Source organism: Hylobates moloch, unplaced genomic scaffold (assembly GCF_009828535.3).
Source record: "Hylobates moloch isolate HMO894 unplaced genomic scaffold, HMol_V3 SCAFFOLD_3, whole genome shotgun sequence".
Taxonomy (NCBI): domain Eukaryota; kingdom Metazoa; phylum Chordata; class Mammalia; order Primates; family Hylobatidae; genus Hylobates; species Hylobates moloch.
The window spans coordinates 76,268,549-76,292,142 of NW_026652278.1; the positions used below are offsets into that span (position 1 = coordinate 76,268,549).

Consider the following 23,594-nt stretch of genomic DNA (forward strand, 5'->3'; position numbering starts at 1 on the left):
TTTGAAATGGAAAACATAAGTTCCCATTGCAACACCAATACTGGTTTATTTCAGTGCTCATGGAATATGAGTAACACATGTGTGAGGGTCTGTGTGAATCTGAAGGCCTTACTTTTGCAATCTTTATCAATATTATAAAAAGTATACTAAAATGATAACATAAATGTTAAATTATATTTATTTCACTTTTTGCTGTACAAAATGCATTAATTTTTGTAAAATTGTAGTGAAGTTTTTAATTATAGCTTTCATTTATAGCATTTATTGTTGATGTTAAAGAGATTAGATATTTTGGAGATATTTTTATAAGCTCCAATTCTCATTAAGCCTCCATGCCGGCCCTCAAGGATCTTACAGAAGAAAGGAACATATAAAACAAAGAAAGGATTATTTACAGTGTCAAATGCAGTGATGAAAGTGATAAGAGGCACTGGGAGGCACAAGATGAGATCATCTAAGTTCTGAGGATTTCTGGGTGTCTTCAACAAAGAATGAAGGTCTGGGAAGAAGGAGAAGTGTGACAGTTCTTGGTATTTTGGAGAAATAGAATGATAGTTGAAAATTAAGTTGCGTAAAATTTTAGAGTGCAAGAAGAGACCAGACAGACAAACATATAGATGGCCCATGCCCTAGTTTGCCCTACTATGGATTTTAAAGTTATTCCCACAGGAGAGCCCATGAGGATTTTTAGATGTGGGAGAGACAAGGGTGAGTTTCCTTTTAAACTGATCACTCACCATCAGTTGTGAGGATAATCAGGGAAGAAGCTCATTGTGACCTTCATTTACTGTCTTAGTCCGTTTTCTATTGCTTTAACTGAATACCTGAAGCTAGGTAATTTATAAAGAACATGCATTTATTTCTTGCAGTTTTGGAGGCTGGGAAGTCTAAGGTCAAGGGGCTGCATCTGCTGAGGGCATTCTTGCTGGCAAGGACTCTCTGCAAGCCCTGAGGCAGTGCAGGGCGTCACATGGATAGGGAGCAAGAGCATGTCAACTCTGTCCGTTCTCTTCTTGAGCAGCCAACTGTTCCATCATGGGGACTTCACCCTGATGACCTTATCCATTCCTAATTACCTCCCAAAGGCCCCATCTTCAAATATCATCAACATATGAATTTGAGGATTAATTTTCCAACACATGGAATTTGGGAGACACATTAAAACAAGAGTGGTTAATAAGCTGGTATAATATCCCATGCTTGAATATTATTATTAATCTAAATCTCTGCAAAGGAAATTAAAAGCTTAAGCACTGAATAATTTTTTCTTCTTTGACTTTTTAAGTATATTTTTTGTTGACTGTCACGGTGGAATTGGAGCTAATAGTTGCTTAAAACTCTGTAATTAGAATAATGTCTACATGTGGTAACAGAGTCTGTATCTTGTAGATAGCACTTATTTATGGTTAGTCTCGTATTTGGGATGCAGATATTGATGTATAACTTAATTTGAAAATGTAAGTAATTATGATTTTAAAAACGCATGTTTAAGATATGCTAAAAAATGACAATAATTGGTACTGTTAAATATTTACCGGAAACATTCTTCATATTTGAGAATCTGTTTCAGAATTTAGAACATTTGCATTTTAATTACATAATAAAAGGAGAAAGTGAAAGAATAATTGGCTTAGCTATTAGCCAATTATAGCTGTAACTGAAAAAAATCCCCCAAACTGACATTGGATTCCACAGAACAGTCACAATATACATTGATCAGATGTTTAATTATATTTGGCAGCAATAAAGGGAAGGGAATGTTGTTTCGATCCTTCATACAACATGTTTGTTAAAACTGAAATTAATGAGGGTGGATTTGGGGTGTTTGACTTAGGATCATTCAGATTTTAGTGTTTACTTTTCCTCAAATGGGGCTTCTCCAGAGTGACTCCAATAGATAAAATTTAGTGGAGAAATAAGACAATTGAATACAGTGGTTACAGCCAGCTGCATTTGGTCAGTACCACGGAGGGCTGGAGCTGTCTGTCTAGAGTCCCAGAGGTCAGAGCCCATGAGAAGGCCTCTATACAGAGATCCAGGGCCAGTGACAGGAGTTGTTGGTGTCAGAATGTACTGCTGACAGCATTTCCCTCTGTGCTTTCCCTGACAGATACGACGACATATTCCACAGAGCGATCCGAGCACTTCAAACCCTGCCGAGACAAGGACCTTGCATACTGTCTCAATGATGGCGAGTGCTTTGTGATCGAAACCCTGACCGGATCCCATAAACACTGTCGGTAAGCCACAGAGGCCACTGGTGGAAAGGGCAGGCCCTCTGCAAGGCCTGGGGGTGGAGGGTGCTGGCAGCATCTGGAATGTGTCATGTCCGGGATACACACAGTCCCACCGTTTGAATAGCAGAATTGGGAGTCTTAATTTGGAAAGGGCAAGGCTGCTGTCTCTTTAACAGTTGAAGAAGACAAAACAGAAACAAAGTAGTTACGGTTTAAGTTTTACCTGATCAAGCAAACAAAGATTTGCTTTTAGATCTGCAAAGTTAATGGAAATAATTATTTACACACTTTCGAAGCATATATTTATGACGTGGAACTTAGGCATATATCCTAGTACTCAGAAATAATCTGTTCTTGAGAACCTACAGACTGTGGCAGGAGAAGCAAACTGCTCATCTAAGATCTAGAATCTCAGTGTTTATTGTGAACCAACCCCAGAGACTTTAACTGTGTCCAGAGAGAACGGCATTTTATTTTGTTTCTTCCTTCGTTTATTAATTTCTGTGCTTTTTCTTAACACCTCTGATGAAACACTCTCCAGCAAGAAGTTGTGAATGAAATAGTAGTCCTGTGATAGTCTAGGTAGAGAACTACTTGGGGAAAACTCCCAGTAGAGATCAGGAAGGTGTTTAACTGGTTTTTAGAGACATAAGATTATGTAACTGCTAAAAATAAAAACAAGGGAGGATAAAGAGTGCACTTATAGACACTGCAGCTTTAAGACTCAATAGAAGAATCAAATTAACATCTGAAAACTATTTCTTACCAAGCTTTCATTTCCAGTATTACCCTGGTAATTTGTTTTTCTTTGCAATCATATATGCATCAGTGATCATATATATCCACACCCCTTTTCTTCTCTTTATTTACTCTTCTCATATGACACAGTTATTAAATTAATTATTCTGAATCGTGAGGCATGGAAAATTATGACCTTTTTCTATTACTATTATAGAACTCTATTCCCATGTTGTTTCACTAAGATGGTGCAGAGAAATGTATTGTATAGTTACGAACTTAGAAGATGCCATGCCAGCAGAAGCTGCCTGGATCCAAGAGCCAGGTTTAGTCCACAGGGAAGATGTATTGCCACACTGAGCAATGGCACAGGTTTGGAAGAACAGATACATGATATAGTAGGAGGGCTCTGTAAAAGTTACCATATGTCCTGTATCAGGACAAATAGAACTGTGACCTTTCCTCACCGCTGACATGTGGTGTTCATATATGACTTTGGCAGTGCCGCTGCATTTACCCTAGTTGCAAAATTTGCACCCTATTCCTATGCTGTGCAAACCTGGGTTGGGGAAGAAGGGGAGTGGGGATTGTTTCTCTCCACACTCCTCCTCTCTCATATTTATTGTGACTGTGCATGTATGGATACAAAGCACACAAGTGACATTAAGACCTTAAGGGAAAATCCAGGAATGAGCTACCCCTTCAAAGCGTGAGGTGCACGCAAGCTCTTTTAGATCCTCAACCATGTTACAGTGGCCAATCTGATGGGATTATCATTTGGAAGTGGCCAATGCAATCAATTATGTTTAAATTCATAATTAGTTGAAGAAGAAGGGATCAATCAGAAGCATTAGCTAAAGTAGTGGCTTTCTTTGATGGTGTTTCAGCCGGAGGAGGAATCGGATCAGGTCCCACCACAGTATGCAGGCTGAGATGATTCATCTTTTCCAAAACTGAGACTATCAGGAGAACAAAGGAATTCTTCTTTTTCCGCATATGGTCATGCTGTATTCTTCATTACTTCATGAGTGTATTAATTTGCTAGGACTGCTGTAACAAAGTGCTACAGACTGGGAGGCTTCACTATGGAAATTTACTTTCTTACAGTCCTGGAGATCAGAAGTCCAAGATCAAGGTGTCTGCAGAGTTGATTCGTTTTGAGGCCTCTCTCCTTGGCTTATAGATGGTCAAGGAGATGTACCTTATCATGTTTCCTCTGTAGGTGTTTGTGTTCAAAGTTGATTCCTTTTGAGGCCTCTCTCCTTGGCCCGTAGATGGTCAAGGAGATGTATCTTCTCATCATGTTTCCTCTCTAGGTGTGTGTGTTCCAAATTTCCTCTAAGGACATCAGCCGTATTAGATTAGAGCACATCCTCATGACCTGATTTTAACTTCATTACTTCTGTAAAGACTTTTCTCCAAATATGATCACATTCTGAGGAACTGGAGTTTACTTCATGTAGGGATTTTATTTTTTTGTAGATAAATTCAGTCTATAACAATGAGTCTCATGTCCATAAAAGAAAAACCCTTTGCTTTTGTGAGATGCATGTACATCTCTAATTCTTGTAACACACATAAGCAGATATATACCTATAGTTAAGTGAAATGATGTACATATTTAATAATTTTGGCCTTCTGTCTTCATATTTCTTGCATATTTCAGTACAGACAGCCTGTTATTTAACATAGACTCACAACATAGCTAATCATGACAAAAGGCTAGCCTAAGACAAAATTGGAACTCGAGTAGGTTAATAGATGCCTATAAATCTCATACTAGTGTGTACGAATAAATCACACATAACATGTGCCTGCTATTCATCTCTCAAGCTTTGCTGTGGATAAAAGGCTTACATTTGTTCCTGCATCAGGCACTTCTAAAAATTCCAATGTAGTTATTAATAATGTGCCATTTTGTACAGCACTCTATTTAAGTAGTATGTTTCAGTCATTCCCCTATTCAACAAATGTTTACTGAGCACCTCCTATCACTAAGATACTGTTGAATAAATACATACAGAAATGAATTTAAAAATTAAATGGCACAGTGCTTTGTAATGTGTTTGGAGTAAGAAAAATACTTCATCGTTAGGAAATGTTAAAAAGCAAATTACTTCAGAGTGACTGACATGCTACCAGGAGTATGTTTACCACATCGTAGTTACTGGATTTTGTTTCAAGTTAAATAAGATGCCATTTAATAGATCTGAGCGGCAGTATAAAGGCTTGTGCATGACTCCAGCTTATTCAATAGTTTATTTTTGTATGTCTCAAAAGATTAGACATCTAAATCTGAAAGAAATTAAAATTGTATTTCCTAGATTAAAAAATACATTGTAATCCTATAATGAACTGCATCAAATATTTTTCTGTGTTGTGAAAATAGACGATGCTCTGACACATTTCTGTTTTCTTCTCAAGGAACGATAAGAACACAATTACCAAACTATTGGTGATAGAAATCTTGAAAGTACATGCAAAAAAAAAAAAAAAAAAAAAAGACAATAATCCCAGAAAAGGGAGGAGTTGAAAGTGGGGGACACGTTTGTTTCTTTGTAATTTTCTTATTCCAATTCTTCAAGAAACATTTGTGGTACCAGTACTTAGAAATTATAAAGCAATTTAATTAAAAAAAATCAACAGAAGGATTTTTAAAGAACAAGAAATAGAGAAAATAGATTTTCCTAAATTCAAAATATAATGTATATATATATATATGTATGTATGTATGTGTGTGTGTGTATATATATATATATATATATTTTTTTTTTTTTCTGAGAGGGAGCCTTGCTCTGTCACTCAGGTTGGAGCACAGTGGTGTGATCTTGGCTCAATGCAGCCTCAATCTCCTGATCTCAGGCCATTCTCCCTACACAGCCTTCTGAGTAGCTGGGACTACAGGTGCTCACCACCATGCCCAGATAATTTCTGTTTTTTTTTGTTTGTTTGGTTGTTTTTTTTTTTTTTTGTAGAGATGGGGCCTCACTAGGTTGCCCAGGCTGGTCTCCAACTCCTGGCCTCAAGTGATCCCACTGCCTCGGCTTTCAAAAATTTTGGGATTACAGATGTGAGTTACTATGCCCAGCCTGAAAATATAAAGCCACAGATCATCCACAGGCTAATTAGTGAAAACAGATTGTGGCATATTGTGGGACTTAGTATAGAACAAGGATTGATTCATAAACCAGAGGAAAATGAGAGACCGATTGTTCAATAAATGATTGACTATCAGGTAAATAGAATCAGAAGTGTATGTTGACCCCTCTTTCTATACCAAAAGTATACTAATGATTTAAAAAAAAGTTAATGTAATAAACAAATAAAGCCTAGGGAAAATAATAAATAAAATTACATATTTATTTATGTCAGCAATTGTAAGAACTTGTGAGCAAATAAAAGCAATGGAAGGCAAAAATTAACAACTTTAACACAGCATTGTTTTTTATCTGAATATCATAAATCAGAAACAAAATTAAAAGACAAACTATGAGGAAACCGAATAACAAATATGGCAAAGAATTAAAACCCTGAAGAATTCATGTAGATCAAAGGGTAACATTAAAATAAAATCTCAATGGGAAATGGACAAAGGGGAGGAACATAATCTATCCAAAGAGAAATACAGATAACCAGCAAACAAGTATACTCAGCCTCACAGAGAAATGCAAATTAAGTATTTTTTTTCCTGTCCTTTATTTAAAGATTTTTAAAAGTGATACCCAGTTTGGTAAGGGGGCTGTGAAAACACCTGTCCGCAAATACTACTTGAGGGAGTGCACTTTCTTAAAGATTTTTTTGTAGGTAATATTTTAGTATGTTTTAAAAGCCTTATAGTGGTTTTTTTGTTTGTTTGGTTGGTTTTTTTTGAGACGGAGTCTCACCCTGTCACCCAGGCTGGAGTGCAGTGGCCTGATCTAGGCTCATTGCAAACTCCACCTCCCAGGTTCACGCCATTCTCCTGCCTCAGCCTCTCTGGTAGCTGGGACTACAGGCACCCGCCACCACGCCTGGCTGATTTTTTGTAGTTTTTTCGTAGAGACAGGGTTTCACTGTGTTAGCCAGGATGGTCTCGATCTCCTGACCTCGTGATCCACCCGCCTCGGCCTCCCAAAGTGCTAAGATTACAGGCGTAAGCCACCACACGTGGCCCATAGACATGCTTGTGAATATTTATTTGTAGGGAAGCTCACCACATTTTTATCTGTAATAGCAAAAATTTTTAACAAGTCTGAAATTATGAATTTAAATGTCTATATAAATTAGAATATATGTGTACATTGGATGAATTTTCACAGTATTTTGAGGATATCCAATGGTGGCTATGTCATGTTAGGTATAAAAATGTAATATGAAATTGCAAACTTGAACATACAGTAGAATCCTAATTCTGGAAAAAAAAAAAAAAAACCTAAAAAGATTGATAGTTTATTACTATTTGCTTCTTTCAACTTGGCGAATTTTCTAACGTCTCTATATTACACGTATATTTCATTTATGTAACACTCGGTTAAGACAGTTGACTCCTGCCTCTAGTCTTTCCATTAAGAAATATAAATAGCGTCCCTGTCTCTGTAAAATCAAGGTCATTATAATTCACTGTTATTAAGCTGATAAGAGAACTTTCAATTAAGTGCTTCCATATTAAGCACTACTAAGTCTATTTGAGTGTGTCTGCTCCTTCTTTTATTAATAATTCATTGATACGTTTTATAATAATTAATTTTCATGTAGAAATCATGTTTTGAAAACATTAAAAACATTGGATTTAATAAAAGGTAGATACACCCTATAGACATGAAGCTGGATAAAGAAGGAAAATAAGTCACCAGAAACACTTTGAATCAAAATATTCTGAATAAAATCAGAATATTCTATGATCTTTTCATTTTTATGCCATTTCAAACATGTTGGCAATGGTGCTATGTATAATATATTGCACTAGAGTGAAAAGAGGTAGCCATTGTAATTGAAAAGATTGCTACACATTTGAATGGACCAAATGTGTTTTAAGGCCAAATTCAAGTAAAAAGGATGTGTCTCTTCTGAATTGAAGCTCATTAAATGTTTCACCAGCCTTCCTGCAAAAATGGATTTTCAAAACTTTGGAAAGGATAGCATTTAAGATGAATTTGACCTGTATTGACCGTTCTGGAAATCAACCAAGCAATTCGCTTGAAGATACTTGAAGCACTTGAAATAAATGTGGAATTGCTGGAAAAAAAATAAGGCAGCCCAATAGCAACCATTGTCCAGGGTGATACTTTGGTAACAGGATTGATGGCTTTTATAACAATCTGACATGCTGATAGGAGTTGGGGAGTGGGGGCAGCCATTGGGAAGGGGGAAGGGAACCCTAAGAGTAGTTTTTTCTCCCTATTATGACTGGCTGTCTCTGAGTAGGTTTTGAAATGAAAGCTTCCATTTTTAAGAGAATTGATTGGTCATTGTGTAATGACAATTCTGCGATATAATAGGACCATCCCAGTTAGTGCTTTGCTCTGTCACTTTGGAGGTCCATTAGCTCTTCCATTCAGTAAGGGTCCTCTTTATCAAATGGTTCTCCAGTAAGTGCTCTGAGAGCAGCAGCTAATGATTCCCTGTGGCTGAAGCAAGTCAGAATGAAAATGGAGTTTTGGCACACATCCCTGAACTCCATCGGCAGGAAGGAATGAGGGCTAAAATATCTATAAATCCAGACCAGGCTGCAGAGTTGCTGCAGATTCCCTGCCGAATGGTGTTAATAACAAGGTGAAGAACCTTAGAAGAATTTTCAGGTTCATCAAAGAAATGTTCATGAGAATGTTTGCCATAGCCCAGACATAATTTAAGTAATTTGCAATAGCCATATTGATAACAGGTGGTCTACCGATTGCTTTTGACAAGAAGAAATGAAGAAAGTTATAATTATTCTTCTTCTCTGTGGACATAGTTTGTCATGATGGTCTTAGAAACTCAGAAAGCAAGCAAACCAACAATACAATGAACGTAATTTTGTAATTCCATGACACTGAAGCAGTGGTTTACCTCTTCTAATTCGACCTCTTTGTATTTCAGCCCACCTGGTATACTTAAAATTAGTTGGCAGTTAGTACATTGCTTTGGATATGGATATTTAAGTATCATGCAAAAAAATGAAAAAGCACATTGAACCAACACATCATTTAGTTATTAGCCAAAGATTACTTTATTTTAATGTTTTCTTCTGTGATTGGAATTTAGTTATTTGACAAAGATTACCTTATTTTAATGTTTTCTTCTGTGATTAGTGGCTCTAGCTGAAGCAGGAAATGGTGTTTTTTAAGGAAGTCATCATGATTTGAGTTTGCTTTTGTATCCAAGAATTGACACAAATTTGTTTATTTAAAATACCTTCCCTTTATGAGTTGGGGTAAGACATACAGGAGGTAAATGTGAGTGTTCAAAGCTGAGAGACCTGAGTTTAAAGTTCTATTCAGCTTTCTACTAACTCTGATGTTTTGCAAGTCATTTAATCAGAACCTTCAATATTTAATTTTTTGAGATAGTCTAATAGTTGCCCCAAAAGGTCAATGAAAGAATTGAAAGCAACATATAGAAAACTATGACTGTGAAATAGATACTATGTATATATATATGATAGCTCTTTCTTCTCTTCTTTATGCATATGTTGAAGCCAAGGAAAAGCATGTTGCAAGAATCCCGTGAGAGAAATTGTACCAGTATCATCTACCTTATTTAATTAGCAGGAGACTTCAGTTTAAAAGTGGGGAGGGGCATGTCAGAGAATTCCTGTCTACTGTATATTCTCAGGACTCAGAATTCCTATCGCTAATTTTAATACTTTGACAAATTAGCAATTTTCTATTATTTGTTACATTCTGCAAGCATTTCTTGATTTTTCCCACATTTCTTTTCTTAATGACTCTTCATAGGTTTAAAGGAAATATTATTTTTCCTTTCCTACTTCATCAATGTAACGGGCCATAATTGTGTCAATAACATGAAATTGATGTCGATTTTGCAATTTTGTGACACAATACAATAGCCTGTTGACTTTTTTATTTTTTTGCAGAAAAGAAAAATACACTTCCATGTGAAAATGTATACACTGAAAATTATAGATTTTACTTGTGGAAAATATATGATTCAAGAAAAATGAAGTGATTTACTTTTTTCTTAATTCTTTCCGAAAATAGTTTTCTGAAAGTTTGGCTATCAGTGTTTAAAATATGTGTGCACTAAAATTCTTAATGGCATAAAATAAAAATAATCTGCTTTATGAAAGACTACAGAAAATAATTAAAAAGGAACATTTTTAAATGCAGGATATGTTAGCAGCGAATATGGAACCCAAGATAAGCAAGGCATGTTCGACTCTACCTAGACAGTGTCAGATCTCTGGCAGTTAGTACATTGCTTTGGATATGTAGCTTTTAGCTGCTCTCCTTTGTAAGTTTTAAGACCAGGCTTGTTTATGTATAACTATTCAATGTCATACACACACAGAGACATGCACACACTCTTTCTGTTTGCTCCCATGATGATTTATTTACCAGCTGTAAAATGGGGGTGATGTTAACTGTCCTTCCTGGCAGTCATTGGACCATAATATATGTGAATGTCAATTGGGAGTTGTAAAATGCCGTATAAATGCAAGATATTGTAGCTATACAAAGCCTAAAATTACCTAATTGATTTTGGTCTGTCTCTTATCCCTTATAATGAGAGTGCTAGCAACTAAAACACCTTGAAAGTTACTGGAGTGTTTTTATAGCCAATAGACTCCAGAATTTATATAGCACTTAGAACTTTATCAAACTTTCTTTGTACTAGTCTGATTATTTAAAGAAGATCTCATGATATAATGATGTCTTTAAAATATTTAATTTTAAAAAGATAAAAATATTTTTAAAAGATAAATGTTTTTAAAGATAAATAAGAATATTTTTATTTCCTTGCAGACGCTTTAAAAAGTGCTGTCTTTTTGTCTTCTGTTTTTCCTAATAATTCTTATTTGGTCTGGTTGGTTGGATTCAATGCTCCACTGCTACTAGCAGACAAATTATACATATTCTTGACCAGATGTGGTGGCTCACGCTTCTAATCCCAGAACTTAGGATGCAGAGGTGGGCAGATCACCTGACATCAGGAGTTCAAGACCAGCTTGGCGAACGTGGCAAAACCCAGTCTCTACTAAAAATACAAAATATTAGCCAGGGGTGGTGATGCACGCCTGTAATCCTAGCTACTTGGGAAGCTGAGGCATGAGTATCACTTGAACCTGGAAGGTGGAACTTTCAAGGTTGCAGTAAGCCGAGATCATGCCACTGCACTCCAGCCTGGGTGATAGAGTGAGACTCCATCTGTAAATAAATAAATAAGTAAATAAATAAATAAATAAAACATATTCTCTATAATTCAGTTTTCTTATCTGTTAAGTAGGAAAAACAGTATTACTACTTCCCAGGATTATTTGAGGCTTGATACAGGTAAAGTTGAGATGCTTGGTATTGAGTAAACACAGGGAATTTGGGGTAAGTGTAGTATAATATAGTAAGTTACAGGTATTGTTACTTTATCTGCACAGCTTTGTTGACAGGTCAATGTACTTGTGTCAGAACTTCTTGATAGGTACTCAGAGTCTCCCAGCACAGTGAGTCTTGTGCAGAGTTCAATTTAGATCCACTAATGGGAATAAAAGAAAACAGGCACAGATACACTATTTAAAAACACAATAATACGAGATCATGCACAAGAACACATTTTAGAATCAAGGATCATTGTAATTATTCAAGTAGTAAACTTAAAAGACAAGCAGAAATAGGAGGCCACCTTTTGTTAGGAGAATGCTCCCTTTTGACAGTTCCCGAAGAAAAAACATGGGGAAAACACTCCTTACCACCTACTGTTTAGGCCATTCCTGCTGTTGACCCTTCAGATGTGTCCCAGATAGCTCCCTTTGGAACTGCCTCACCGGGCACCTGCTTCCTGCCTGAGGGGTTCACTATCTTGGGAGGGATGGGACAGTCTGGAAGCTTCTCCCATGCAGACAGAGCAGAGAGAGAATTATACAATATTTTGTATCCCAGATAAAATTATATAATTTAAGTGGATTACGGATTATTTCACCAAATTTATTTTAAAAATTAAGAACATATCCATAAATATTATTTTAGCCAGAGATGATCTATCAGTACAAATGTGAACAGTAACATTGGTACCACAGGCCCTGCCGTGCAAGCTTCTTGGGTAAATATTTCAATAAAACCTTCTCAAAACAGGATAAAGATGGCTCAGCTGTTCTGTGGACTGCCGAGGCAGTGAGGGAATTCGCCGTGTCCTTCTGTGGTCTGCCCATCTCTGGGGCTACTGAAAGGATTCTTCCTCCAACCTAAGTTTCACAGCATCAGGCAGCACTTCTGGGTTCCTGAGCATGCTATTTCTTTCCAATTCACTTTTGTCTGATCATCATTTAAAAACATAAAAGATGGCTTAAGGGCCAAATCACAACTTTTATGCGTAAACCAAAATGTCAGTGTTTGTGTATCAGACTAGGCAGGCTGACACCAGGTTCTACATTCTTCGCCTCCCCACTAAACTCTCTCCTTTATTGTCCCAGTGGTTCAGGAATTCAAACTGCTTAAAAATAAGACGTTTAAACTCTGGCTTTATGTACCCTACTTATTTTTAGAAATAGATTCTTGCTCTATTGCTCAGGATGGAGTGCGGTGGTACAGTCATGGCTCACTGCAGCCTTGACCTCCTGGGCTCAAGTGATCCTCTTTCGTCAGCCTCCCAAGTCACTGGGACTACAAGTGTACACCATCATGCCTGGCTAATTTTTTGAAGTTTTTGTACTGGTGGGGTCTCAGTATGTGGCCCAGGCTGGTCACAAACTCCTGGCCTCAAGTGATCCTCCTGCTTTGGCTTCCCAAAGTGCTGGGATTATAGGTGTGAGCCACTGTGCCTGGCTTAGCTCCCAAAACTTTTCAGGCATAATGGGAAATTTTAATAACTTTCTCTGTAAAATAAGCATAATCCAAGGATGTCCCATGTTGAGTATGACATATACTTGACCTAATTATAATTTGATTACACTCAAATTCATAGAAAAGCAAGACTATCATATACTATGTGGATTTTTCTTAATGTAACTTTCACCAGAATGTACAGCCTCTGTATTGTTATCCCCACTTTGCAGAAATCAGCTGAGAGTTTCCTGAGTCACTAAGTACTAGCAGGCTTTGGATGATAATGAAACGAGAGAGTTCCCTCACATATGACAGGGGTGTGGCTCACCTGTTTGGTCGCCCCACAGCTGAAACCGCTGAAGGAAGGGGGAGCATGCAGAAGGGCAGTGCAGAGGCCGGGGCGAGTGCTGTGGCTCCACAGTAGTGTCTAGAGGTGTATACCTGCAACCCTCCATGTTACAAAGCTCTTTCAGTTTTGCTGTCTACAGATGGCTTGAGTGTTAATCAGCTCAGTGGACCCTCTGCTTTATCGCAACGGCAGGGGGCCAGTGTGACAGCCTTCTGTATCCCAAGCTCTTTCCCAGTGACCCAGAAGAATTGGATCACATGCGGGCTGGAAGGATGAGTGCGAGGTTTTGTTGAGTGGTGGAGGTGGCTCTCAGCGAGATGATGAGGAGCTGAAAGTGGGGATGGAATGGGAAGGTGATCTTCCCCTGGAGTGGGGCTGCCCAGCAGCCAGACTCCTCCAGTCACCCCCAGCTGAACTCCCCTCAGCATCCAGACATCCCTCCTCTTCTCTTTCTCTGCCGCGTCGTTCTTCCATTGCTGATCTGCTGGTCTGCTCTGGAGCTTGTAGTTCAGGGTTTATATGGGGGAAGGATAGGGGAATGGAAAGCCAAAAGGCAACTTTTGGGGTATGAAAACAGAAATGCCTATTCTCACTCAGGGATGCAGGTATCTAGGCTTAAAGGTGGGGCCTTTGCCAGGGAACCACCCTTTTCAACCCAGTATTTTCCCATTTCCTGTCCGTATCAATAAGGTAGAAGAGAGGGCCCTAAAACCCATTCTTTTCACTGTACCCCAACTCTGTGTCAGTGCACGTTAACATCCAACTACTCTTTTATTTCGTTACCTATGTACCTACATATTACTTGAGAAAACGAAAAAATTGACAGAAGGGCCAAGCATTCCTTGTTTTATAGAAAAAAGCCAAAGACAGTGTTTCGAAAGTTTATCTCAGAGTAAATCTCTAAAAATATATTTATTTTTTTAATGCTCACAGTGATTATGGTGGCTTTATGAATATCTGGAAAATATTTCTACTAGAGGCAGCTTAAAATCCACCTTACAAACATACACACACGCACACATACACATGTTCACACACATGCATATACACACAGTCTATTTACTAGGTATCTGGCATCATGCAAGACACTGAGGTTCAGTGGCAAATGAGACCAAAAGTTGCTTCCTGTCAATAACTTGCTATAAGAGCACTGAGAAGCCAACAGAATCTAGTGTGGAAGGGACCACAATGGGCAGATCCTGGCCATACTGGGCAGTGAGGCTCATATTTGGGATTATAGGGAAATGCATTCTAGGCTGGTAATACTGAGGGAAAATATCTTCCTCAATATATAAAATCTCTCATGCAGGTTTTATCAAATGAGAAATTAAGGATAAAGTGAAAGGAATAAAAAAGATGAGAGCATCACACCTGGTTTGGGGAATATGTTTTTAGAAATATGCCATATGTGAGGCTATAGAATGGCACTTTTTGTTCTATTTTATGTACACTCAGAAGTAAATGGCAATTTAATACATTCTTTTATCATTCTGCCAATGTTTATTAAGCATTTTCAATGTTCTGAGTCCACTGTAAAGTGATAAGAATATAGTGATGAATGTTCTCAGAAAAACTCATGAGAGGGGTTGAGATGGATATTTTCTAGTTCAATTCAATATGACAAGTTCTGTGATAGATATGAGCTATGCTCATATCTGTTTTGTGTTGCTGTAAAGGAACACCTGAGGCTGGGTAATTTATAAAGAAAAAAAGGTTTCTTTGGCTCATGATTCTGATGTTTGGGAGGTTCAGGATTGGGCATCTGCATTTGGTGAAGGTCTCAGCCTGCTTCCACTCCTGGAGGAAGGTGAAGGGGAGCAGGATGTGCAGAGATCACACAAGGAAAGAGGGAACCAGTGGTGAGGTGCCAGGCTTTTTTCAACATGCAGTTCTCTTGGGAACTAAAGAATGAGAGCGCACTCTTCTCTGAGGGAAGGCATCAATCTGTTAATGAGAGATCTGCTCTCATGACTCAAATACCTACCAATAGGCCCCTCCTCCCAACACCCCCACACTGGGGATCTAATTTGAACATGAGAGTATGTGGGTACAAACAAACCATATCCAAATCATAGCACTCATATGTACATAGAAGATTCCAAAAATCAATGCTTGTGAAGCCAGGGAGCGCTTCAGAGAGGAGATAACACATTAATTTGCATTTGGAAAGATAAGAGCCTTTTTATTTCTCATTTAGAAGCCTACTCTTGCTGGCCAACAAAGGCTTGGAGAGTTGAGCTGCGATTGGAGAAGTTTCTCTTTAAATCCAAGAGGGAGGGAAATTTCAAAATTACTTTAGATGCAATTAGCAGTAATCAGCTTCATATCATAAATTTTTGATGCAATTGGTCCCTTCCTTTCTGGATTATTTTTTCTCTCATGTCCAGATGGTTCTCACAAACATCAGAAGATGATGACATTTGTAATTTCTTTCACTCAAGCTCTGAATTTATCTGAATGAAAGTATAGAGAAGAGTGTGATTCTTCAAGCCTAACAAGTATATCACACTGATTAAATTATGAAATTAAGATTTTTTAAATTCAAAATTAATGTATAACTTTTATCTACGTATGTGAGATATTTGCAAAGATAATTTTATTGTTCCAATCAAAAATTAATTGTATTAACATTTTGTTATTCATGTATTTATTTATTCTGAGAGTCTTGCTCTGTTGCCCAGGCAAGAGTGCAGTGGGGCAATCTTGGCTCACTGCAACCTCCACCTCCCTGGGTCAAGCAATTCTCCTGCCTCAGCCTCCTGCGTGGCTGAGGTTACAGGCATGCACCACCATGCTCAGCTAATTTTAGTATTTTTAGTAGAGACGGGGTTTCGCCATGTTGGCCAGGCTGGTCTCAAACTCCAGGCCTCAAGGGATCCACTCACCTTGGCCTTCGAAAGTGCTGGGATTACAGGCATGCGCCACCACACCTGGCCTGTATTAACGTTTTAGATGTAGGAAATGATTTTTCAGTTCTAAAATTTTCCTAAAGAATTAAACATAACCACTTAAGGATGCGTTGACCACTGATCATTGTTGAATAATGAAACTTTAGGGATACTTACTGGCACATTCAAGTGAAAATGTTCTACATTTCCCTCGGTAGTATTTCTTTTCTCTAACTGAGCTGCTGCGAGGCTCACATAGGGTGAAAGTAAGGTAACTGTAAAGGATGTACCTTGTTATGGGTCAGGCAGCAGGTTACCGTATTGGCACATATAGCAACATATGCATACAGCAGAGATCAGAGAAAGAAAGTTTGTAAGAATTCCTGAAACAGGATAGCTTTCTAGTTTCTCAAATACTACTTTCTGATTTAAACAAATCCAAAATACAGTTATAGCTAACGTCAGAGAAAGGAGTTATTAATTCAGCAGTAGACCATTAAACAAACAGACCCCAGGCTTAGGGGCAGACGGGATGCTTGGAGATGCGGATGTGGAGAGACAAAGGCAATGTCAAGAGGCCAGTATGCTTAGAGCCTGGCCTCCCTGGAGTCCTCTGACAGCGGGTGGATCCCAATGACCCTGTGCTCCTGAAGGGCAGAAATTCAGTTAGGAACTTCAGCTTTCAGCTTTGAGGCTCAGGCTAGTGTATCAGTGGGTAGCTCCACGGCTGGAGGAAAAACATTCTGCAGCAGTTATGAAATAGAGGCTAATAATAGGACAAGGGAGAGTGAAAAACATGAGGTTGGAAAGAATTGGCAGAAAAGATGAGCTGATAAAGCATCCACTTTAAATAAGGTCATAATTTTGCCACAGTTTGGGGTGTTCTCCTGTGCTAATTTATAGTCACAATCAAAGTCACATGGAAGCCTTATTTTCTTTGACAAGGTTTTATTTTCAGTGCACTAGAAAGCTCTTTCTTTTCTGCCTGGGTTAGCATATGTGAAAGAAATAGTGATTATTTTAATGATATTAAATAGTAGCTTTGATCTCTTCCCCTTACAAGCTAACCAAAACATTATCTGGGTGTATGAAATGATTCCTTTGTGAGCAAAACCTCTATCTATTACAATGTTTCTGTTCATCTACCTGACTCTCCCACTAGGCTTTGAGTTCATCTGTGCTTCCGGAACCTACCACCTACTCAGGAAAGATAAACTGAATCAATGAAAAATACACTAAATGCCTACTACTCTCGTTTTTTAGAGGACAAATTTGAGGCATTAAAGAGGAGACAGAAATGTTAATATCAATCTTCTATTTCAAACCTGCTAAGCCCAAGGCAAAAGCTTACACCCTTTCTACACTGCTTCATAATTGTCTACCTTGTGTTCATGTTAAATATGCAAAAGAACGTTGTATCCACATTTGATACATGACAAGAAGGAGGCTCCCAGAGGGAAGGTCGCTTCCTCAAAGATGCCCGCCAGTAGGTAGAGGTCTGATCACCAGTCTCAGTTCTACCTGACTCTAAAGCTCTCGATCCTCCAATCTTGTCAAATTTGCTTTATTATAAGAATCACCAAAGGCCATGGTTAAAAATATAGATTCTCAAGATCTTCCTCTGAAGATTCTAATTTAGGTATCAGCTGGGACCCAATAATCATGCATTCATTGTTGAGACCAATTTGGGGCACAGTGAATAAGACTAGTGTTTCTCAAACTCTAGTGAGTGTATGAATCCTGTGGGGATCAACTGCAGATTAAGGTACAGTGGTAAGTCTGGGGTGGGGCCTGGGATTCCGTGTTTCCAACAAGGTCGCAAGTGATGACTGTGCTGGGGGTCCACAGCCGCACTTGAAGCAGTGAGGAACTAAGCCTTGCTGTTCAGCTCACAGTAGGACCCTTATTCCCACCCTGGAGGTCCTTTAGTAATTCTGCCACTACCATACACCCTCCAACTCTGTGCAGCCCAGCAATTATGCCAGAGCAAGCTTTCCTGCATACCCTTGTAAATAGTTTATGAAGCTTATGGAAACATCTGTTTATCTGTATTAGTTACCCTGCTAGTTCACATACCTACCAAATAAGAATCTCTGGGTACCTGCAGCACAACTTCATCCCATGCCCATCTCATCCACAATGGTTTTAAAAGCCAACTGTTTCCACAGGTTTCTATTATAACACGGGGATTTTATAGATCATATTTGCTATTCACAGGTTTAGCCTGGACAACTGATATTTTTCCCAAACAGTAGAACTTTTAAGTTGGGGGAAAAATGTTCTCTGTAGCATTCAGATAAATGGATGAAGAAGCACTTCTTAGAGGTTGCCAGTCATCACAGCTCTGCAGGACTTAGGTTCATCTAGGATAACTCACCTGAGGCTTTAAAAAAATTACTGATTTTTGGCCGGGCACGATAGCTCACGCCTGTAATCCCAGCACTTTGGGAGGCCAAGGCGGGCAGATCACGAGGTCAGGAGATCGAGACCATCCTGGCTAACATGGTGAAACCTCGTCTCTATTAAAAATACAAAAAATTAGCCGGGCATGGTGGCGGGTGCCTGTAGAACCGCTACCAGGGAGGCTGAGGCAGGAGAATGGCGTGAACCTGGGAGGTGGAGCTTGCAGTGAGCTGAGATTGCGCCACTGTACTCCAACCTGGGTGACAGAGTGAGACTCTGTCTCAAAAAAAAAAATTACTGATTTTTTTTACAACTAGGAAAGCTGTAATGTGTAAACATGACAAAACGCCAAAACGCTAAGTGAATTTTACAATGGAACATGGACTTTTCAAAGGGACAGTTCTGATTAGTGAAATCTGTTCTAAACCTCGGCTTTTCTGATTCCTAGCAGGGTGACCCTTGGTAATATCTTAGCTCCAGTGGACCTTAATTTCTTCATTGTGAAATGGCGTGATTGAACATAATTCCTAGGTCTCCTCAAATTCTAAATTCAGGTGAAGAAACAGGGTGATCCTTTGCAATTTCATCTGTTTCACTATATGCGTTTATGGCATTTCTATCAAAGAAAAGTGGAGACATTTCAGAAAGAGCAAGTATTTCCTGAGAAAACATAGCTGTTCTATGTTTTGAAGCACAAAAGATAAAATGCCAAATTAAGAAGGGTGTGACTTTCAGGGGAAAGACAGCACACAGAAAACCTGTTAGTCCTTCATGCCAGTGCCTCACAGACTGGCATGTCTATCTACTCATCTGGGCAGCTTTTAAAAATTCATTCTGTTTCAGTAGGTCTGGGGTGGGGATGAAATTCTGCATTTCTAACAAGGCTCTGGGTGCCAGGGCTGTCGCTGAACACGAGTCTGGCCTTATCTAGCAAGGCTTTATACCAGAGCTCTTCCACTTTAGCTGCAGAGTTGAACGGCCCAGATTCAACATTCAGATAGCCCGGCCACATGCAGAGCAAACAAATTTGGTTCTCTGTAAGTGGGACTAAGGCATTTGTTTTTTAGAGCTGCCTAAGTGATTTCCGTGGGCAGCCCTGGTTGAGAATCCCCGTTCTACTCTTCTGTCACAGGCCTCCACTGGGGCTTCCCAGGTCCTTGAAACTTTGGGTTTCATTTATTTATGAACACATTTATCACAATGGTAGAATACAAAATAGGTATTTCACCCTCACTTTACCTTAACCAGTAGAGTGAAACCGACTATGCCAAGAGATCATGCTGTTTATCTGGCGGGGTCTTTTACACACTCACAGAATTTTCCAGAGGTGGTCCTTATGAAGCAGACTGACTTTTTATTCTGCTCCCCAAGCACCAATCCTACCACGAACACCGCTTGTGGCATATTTCCCCATGGCTACGTGGGTCTCCATAATTGTCACCTTCAAGTTACCTGTTACCATGCTGGTCACCATACCCATGTTTAGTAAAGTTTTCCATGGCTGCATGTTTACAAGCTTTCTGATCATCTTTCCCTTTTCCTTCTCATCCTCACTCTTTTCATTCTCCCTCTTCCTTCTATGCATATTCATTGAGTACCTGCTCTCTCTCTAGCCTATGCTAGGTGCTTCGTTGCAATCTGTACATGGATTAAGTACTTATCTTCTACTGCTTCTTTGAAATAGAATACTAAAAGTGAAATTACTTGGTCCAGGAACATGAATATGTTCATGGCTCTTGACCCAAATCCCTCTTGCCTGCATTCGGTGAGCTTCTATTTGCTGATTGAATATGTGTAAGCTTGCCCCTCCTTATTATTTAATGCCTATGCCTTTGATTGATGTACATTTTTTATATTCTTTATTTGGCTGTAAGGTGAATTTAAATTTTATTTTTTCTTTAATAGTGAATGTTTTAAAGGCAGTGAGAAACCAATAAAGAGTATTAAGCAATCGAATAACTTGCTCATTTTATGCATGTGTCATATATTTTCATCTTCAGAAGCTACTAGTTCATTCTCTGTATAGGCAGGGACAACAAGGATGCCTCACAGTAAATATTCTTTGATTTCACCAGAGCCTCTTAGCTTTGCAAATATGAGACATACATGCATCATGGTCCTGCAGGATGAGGGTAAGTAATCTGAGAGAAAGAGAGAGAGGTGTGTGTGTGTGTGTGTGTGTGTGTGTGTGTGTGTACATGCGTGAGTTCATCAGCCTGCCCGACAAGGGATAACGTAACATAATACTCAAGTTCTGGGAGGATAGAGACCAAAACTCCAAACCGTGTCCTTCCAAATTCAAAGCCAACAGGACTTGTTTGAGAAGAGCAGTGACCTTATTGAGATCAATGGCAGGAAGGGACACCAAGAGCACAAAGGGGAGATGACCAGGAGACGAGGAAAGAGTCAGATTGTGACCCAGGCTTAAATCTAAACCTAGAGAACAGTCACGTTGCGTCTGTATCCTCACATGGTGAAAGTGAATCAGGCTTTCCTGGCTTCCCTGCTTTGGGCTTTTGAGCCTGTGTCGTATAATCCCGGGAGGCTGGGATTTCTGCAAATAACATTTACAAATCAGGTTGGATTGGGATTTTTGGAGGATTACCACTTCTGCCACTGGTGCCACCTTGTGGCAAATGCTACAGTAACAACTTGCTGTAGTGTAGCTGATAGAATTTGACCATCATTTCTTTTACTAGGCGTTTGGGCTAGGAAGTGAGAACAAATCTAATATTTGGATAACCAGTGAAGGGGAAATCTTGAGCTTTCAGTCACTAAAAGGGTAGGTGGAGGTTTTAGAACTCTCTTAAATTATTTATACAGGATTGTTTCGTTTGTTCTTACTTGTTCAGGGAGATCTGCATAGTTGTAGGAGAGAGAATGAATTGGAGGAGTTTCTACCTAAATGTTAAACCTCCTCCACACTCCCCAACATCAACCTGGAAAAGTTACAGAGGGAAAGCATTAAGACATGGAAAACATTCTGAGAAACTCCAGTGAAACACTTCTGTGGGAGACAGGAACTGTTGTGAACTTGGAGTACGTGTGATTTGAAGCCTAGAGCAGGAGGCAGCTCATGGGGCTCTGGAGCTCTGGCTCTAAGCCAGCAAAGACTGATTCACTTTCACCATGTGGCAATGCAGAAGCAGCTGGGTTGTTCTCCAAGTTGTAGATTTAAGCCTGGATCCCTGTAACAGGGAAAGAGCTGATGGAATTTTCTTTCTTTCCTTCTTTCCTTCTTTCCTTCTCTCCTTCCTTCCTTCCCTCCTTCCTTCCTTTCTTCGTTCCTTCCTTCCTTCCTTCCTTCCTTCTTCTTTCCCTCCCCCCCTCCATCCCTCTCTTCTCTTCTCTTCTCTTTTTCTTTCCTTTTCTTTCTTTTTGACAGAGTTTTGCTCTGTTGCCCAGGCTGCAGTGCAGTGACGCGATCTTGGCACACTGCAACCTCCACCTCCTAGGTTCAAGCACTTCTCCTGTCTCAGCCTCCAAAGCAGCTGGGATTTCAGGCATGTGCCACCACACCTGGCTAATTTTTGTATTTTTTGAGAGACAGGGGTTTCATCATATTGGTCAGGCTGGTCTCAAACTCCTGACCTCAGGTGATCCACCCACTTCGGCCTCCCAAAGTGCTGGGATTACAGGTGTGAGCCACCGTGCCTGGCCACTGATGGAATTTTCTCTTGCTTCTCTCCTTCTGTGGCCTGGTGTGCTATATCACTCACACTAGGGAGGCTCAGGCTATAAGGATAAGGGCATTAGAAGATCTGAGTAGTATTCGTGGATGGGGAGCAGAGGGGACACAGGTGGGAGCTAATTAGACTCAGGTAGCCATTTCCCCATCCTTCCTTCTCCAAATCCTGATAAGTGATGGACTACACCAAAGGAGTGTTTCTTCCTCAGGATGTTCCCCCTGGGAGATTGAACATGAAGCCTGGACCTAAGGAATGGTTTGGTAGTGTGGAGAGGGGTTAACTGTGGCTTCCTGGCACCTGTGACTCTCACTTCAAGCTCATCCTATTTCCACTCTAACACTCCAGGAGGACTGCAAGTCTAAGAAAGTCTAGCCATGGCCCCTTTTACATTTTCATTGCCTGAAAAATTAGCCAACACTCGGGGGGACATGAGCTTCACAGGCCCAAATAATGACAGAGGAGCAGCGCTATTTCAAAAGAACATGAATTAGAGAAAATCTTTAGACCAAGGAAAGGAGACAGAGACAATGATCTAAAGAAGCAAGAATTGAAAGAGAGAATACTAGATAGATTTGAAAAAGATAATCCACAGTAAAATGGGTGCGATAATAACAATCCTTGCTTTACTGGACTATTATGAGGATTAAATGAATTGATACATGCGGTGCATAGGCTATAAAGTGTTTAGACATGGAGTATAATAAATATTCACTCTTATGGAATTTTATATTTTGATTCAAATATAGAATTTGGGGAAGAAGGACTCAGGTTTAATATATTGCGTGTGAAGCTCTAATTGGACATTAGTATCTTTGTATATATGTATATTACATTTGAAGCTCAGTGTAAACTGGGCCAGAAGTATAAAACCAGTGATTTGGCGTAAACTGTCTCTGATATTGTAGGAGAAGACTTCAAGTGGAATGGAAGCCTTAACGGTGATGTTTGTAGGACATATCTAGAACTAGAAATACCATTTGACCCAGCCATCCCATTACTGGGTATATACCCAAAGGACTATAAATCAGGCTGCTATAAAGACACATGCACGCGTATGTTTATTGTGGCACTGTTCACAATAGCAAAGACTTGGAACCAACCCAAATGTCCAACAACGATAGACTGGATTAAGAAAATGTGGCACATATACACCATGGAATACTATGCAGCCATAAAAAATGATGAGTTCATGTCCTTTGTAGGGACATGGATGAAACTGGAAATCATCATTCTCAGCAAACTATTGCAAGAACAAAAAACCAAACACCCAAACACCGCATGTTCTCACTCATAGGTGGGAATTGAACAATGAGAACTCATGGACACAGGAAGGGTAA

At 39.3% G+C, this 23,594-nt stretch overlaps 1 protein-coding gene across 7 annotated transcripts in view; it reads left to right on the top strand.

Annotated features, from left to right (window-relative positions):
* The window catches only part of NRG3 (neuregulin 3), a 1,130,131-nt gene that overhangs the window by 502,441 nt on the left and 604,096 nt on the right, over positions 1-23,594 (top strand). For all 7 annotated transcript variants that reach the window (XM_032141530.2, XM_058436439.1, XM_058436441.1 and 4 more), the window contains exon 2: positions 2,111-2,240. In XM_032141530.2, the coding sequence (XP_031997421.1) occupies positions 2,111-2,240 (130 nt within the window). The remainder of the gene's footprint in view (positions 1-2,110; positions 2,241-23,594) is intronic.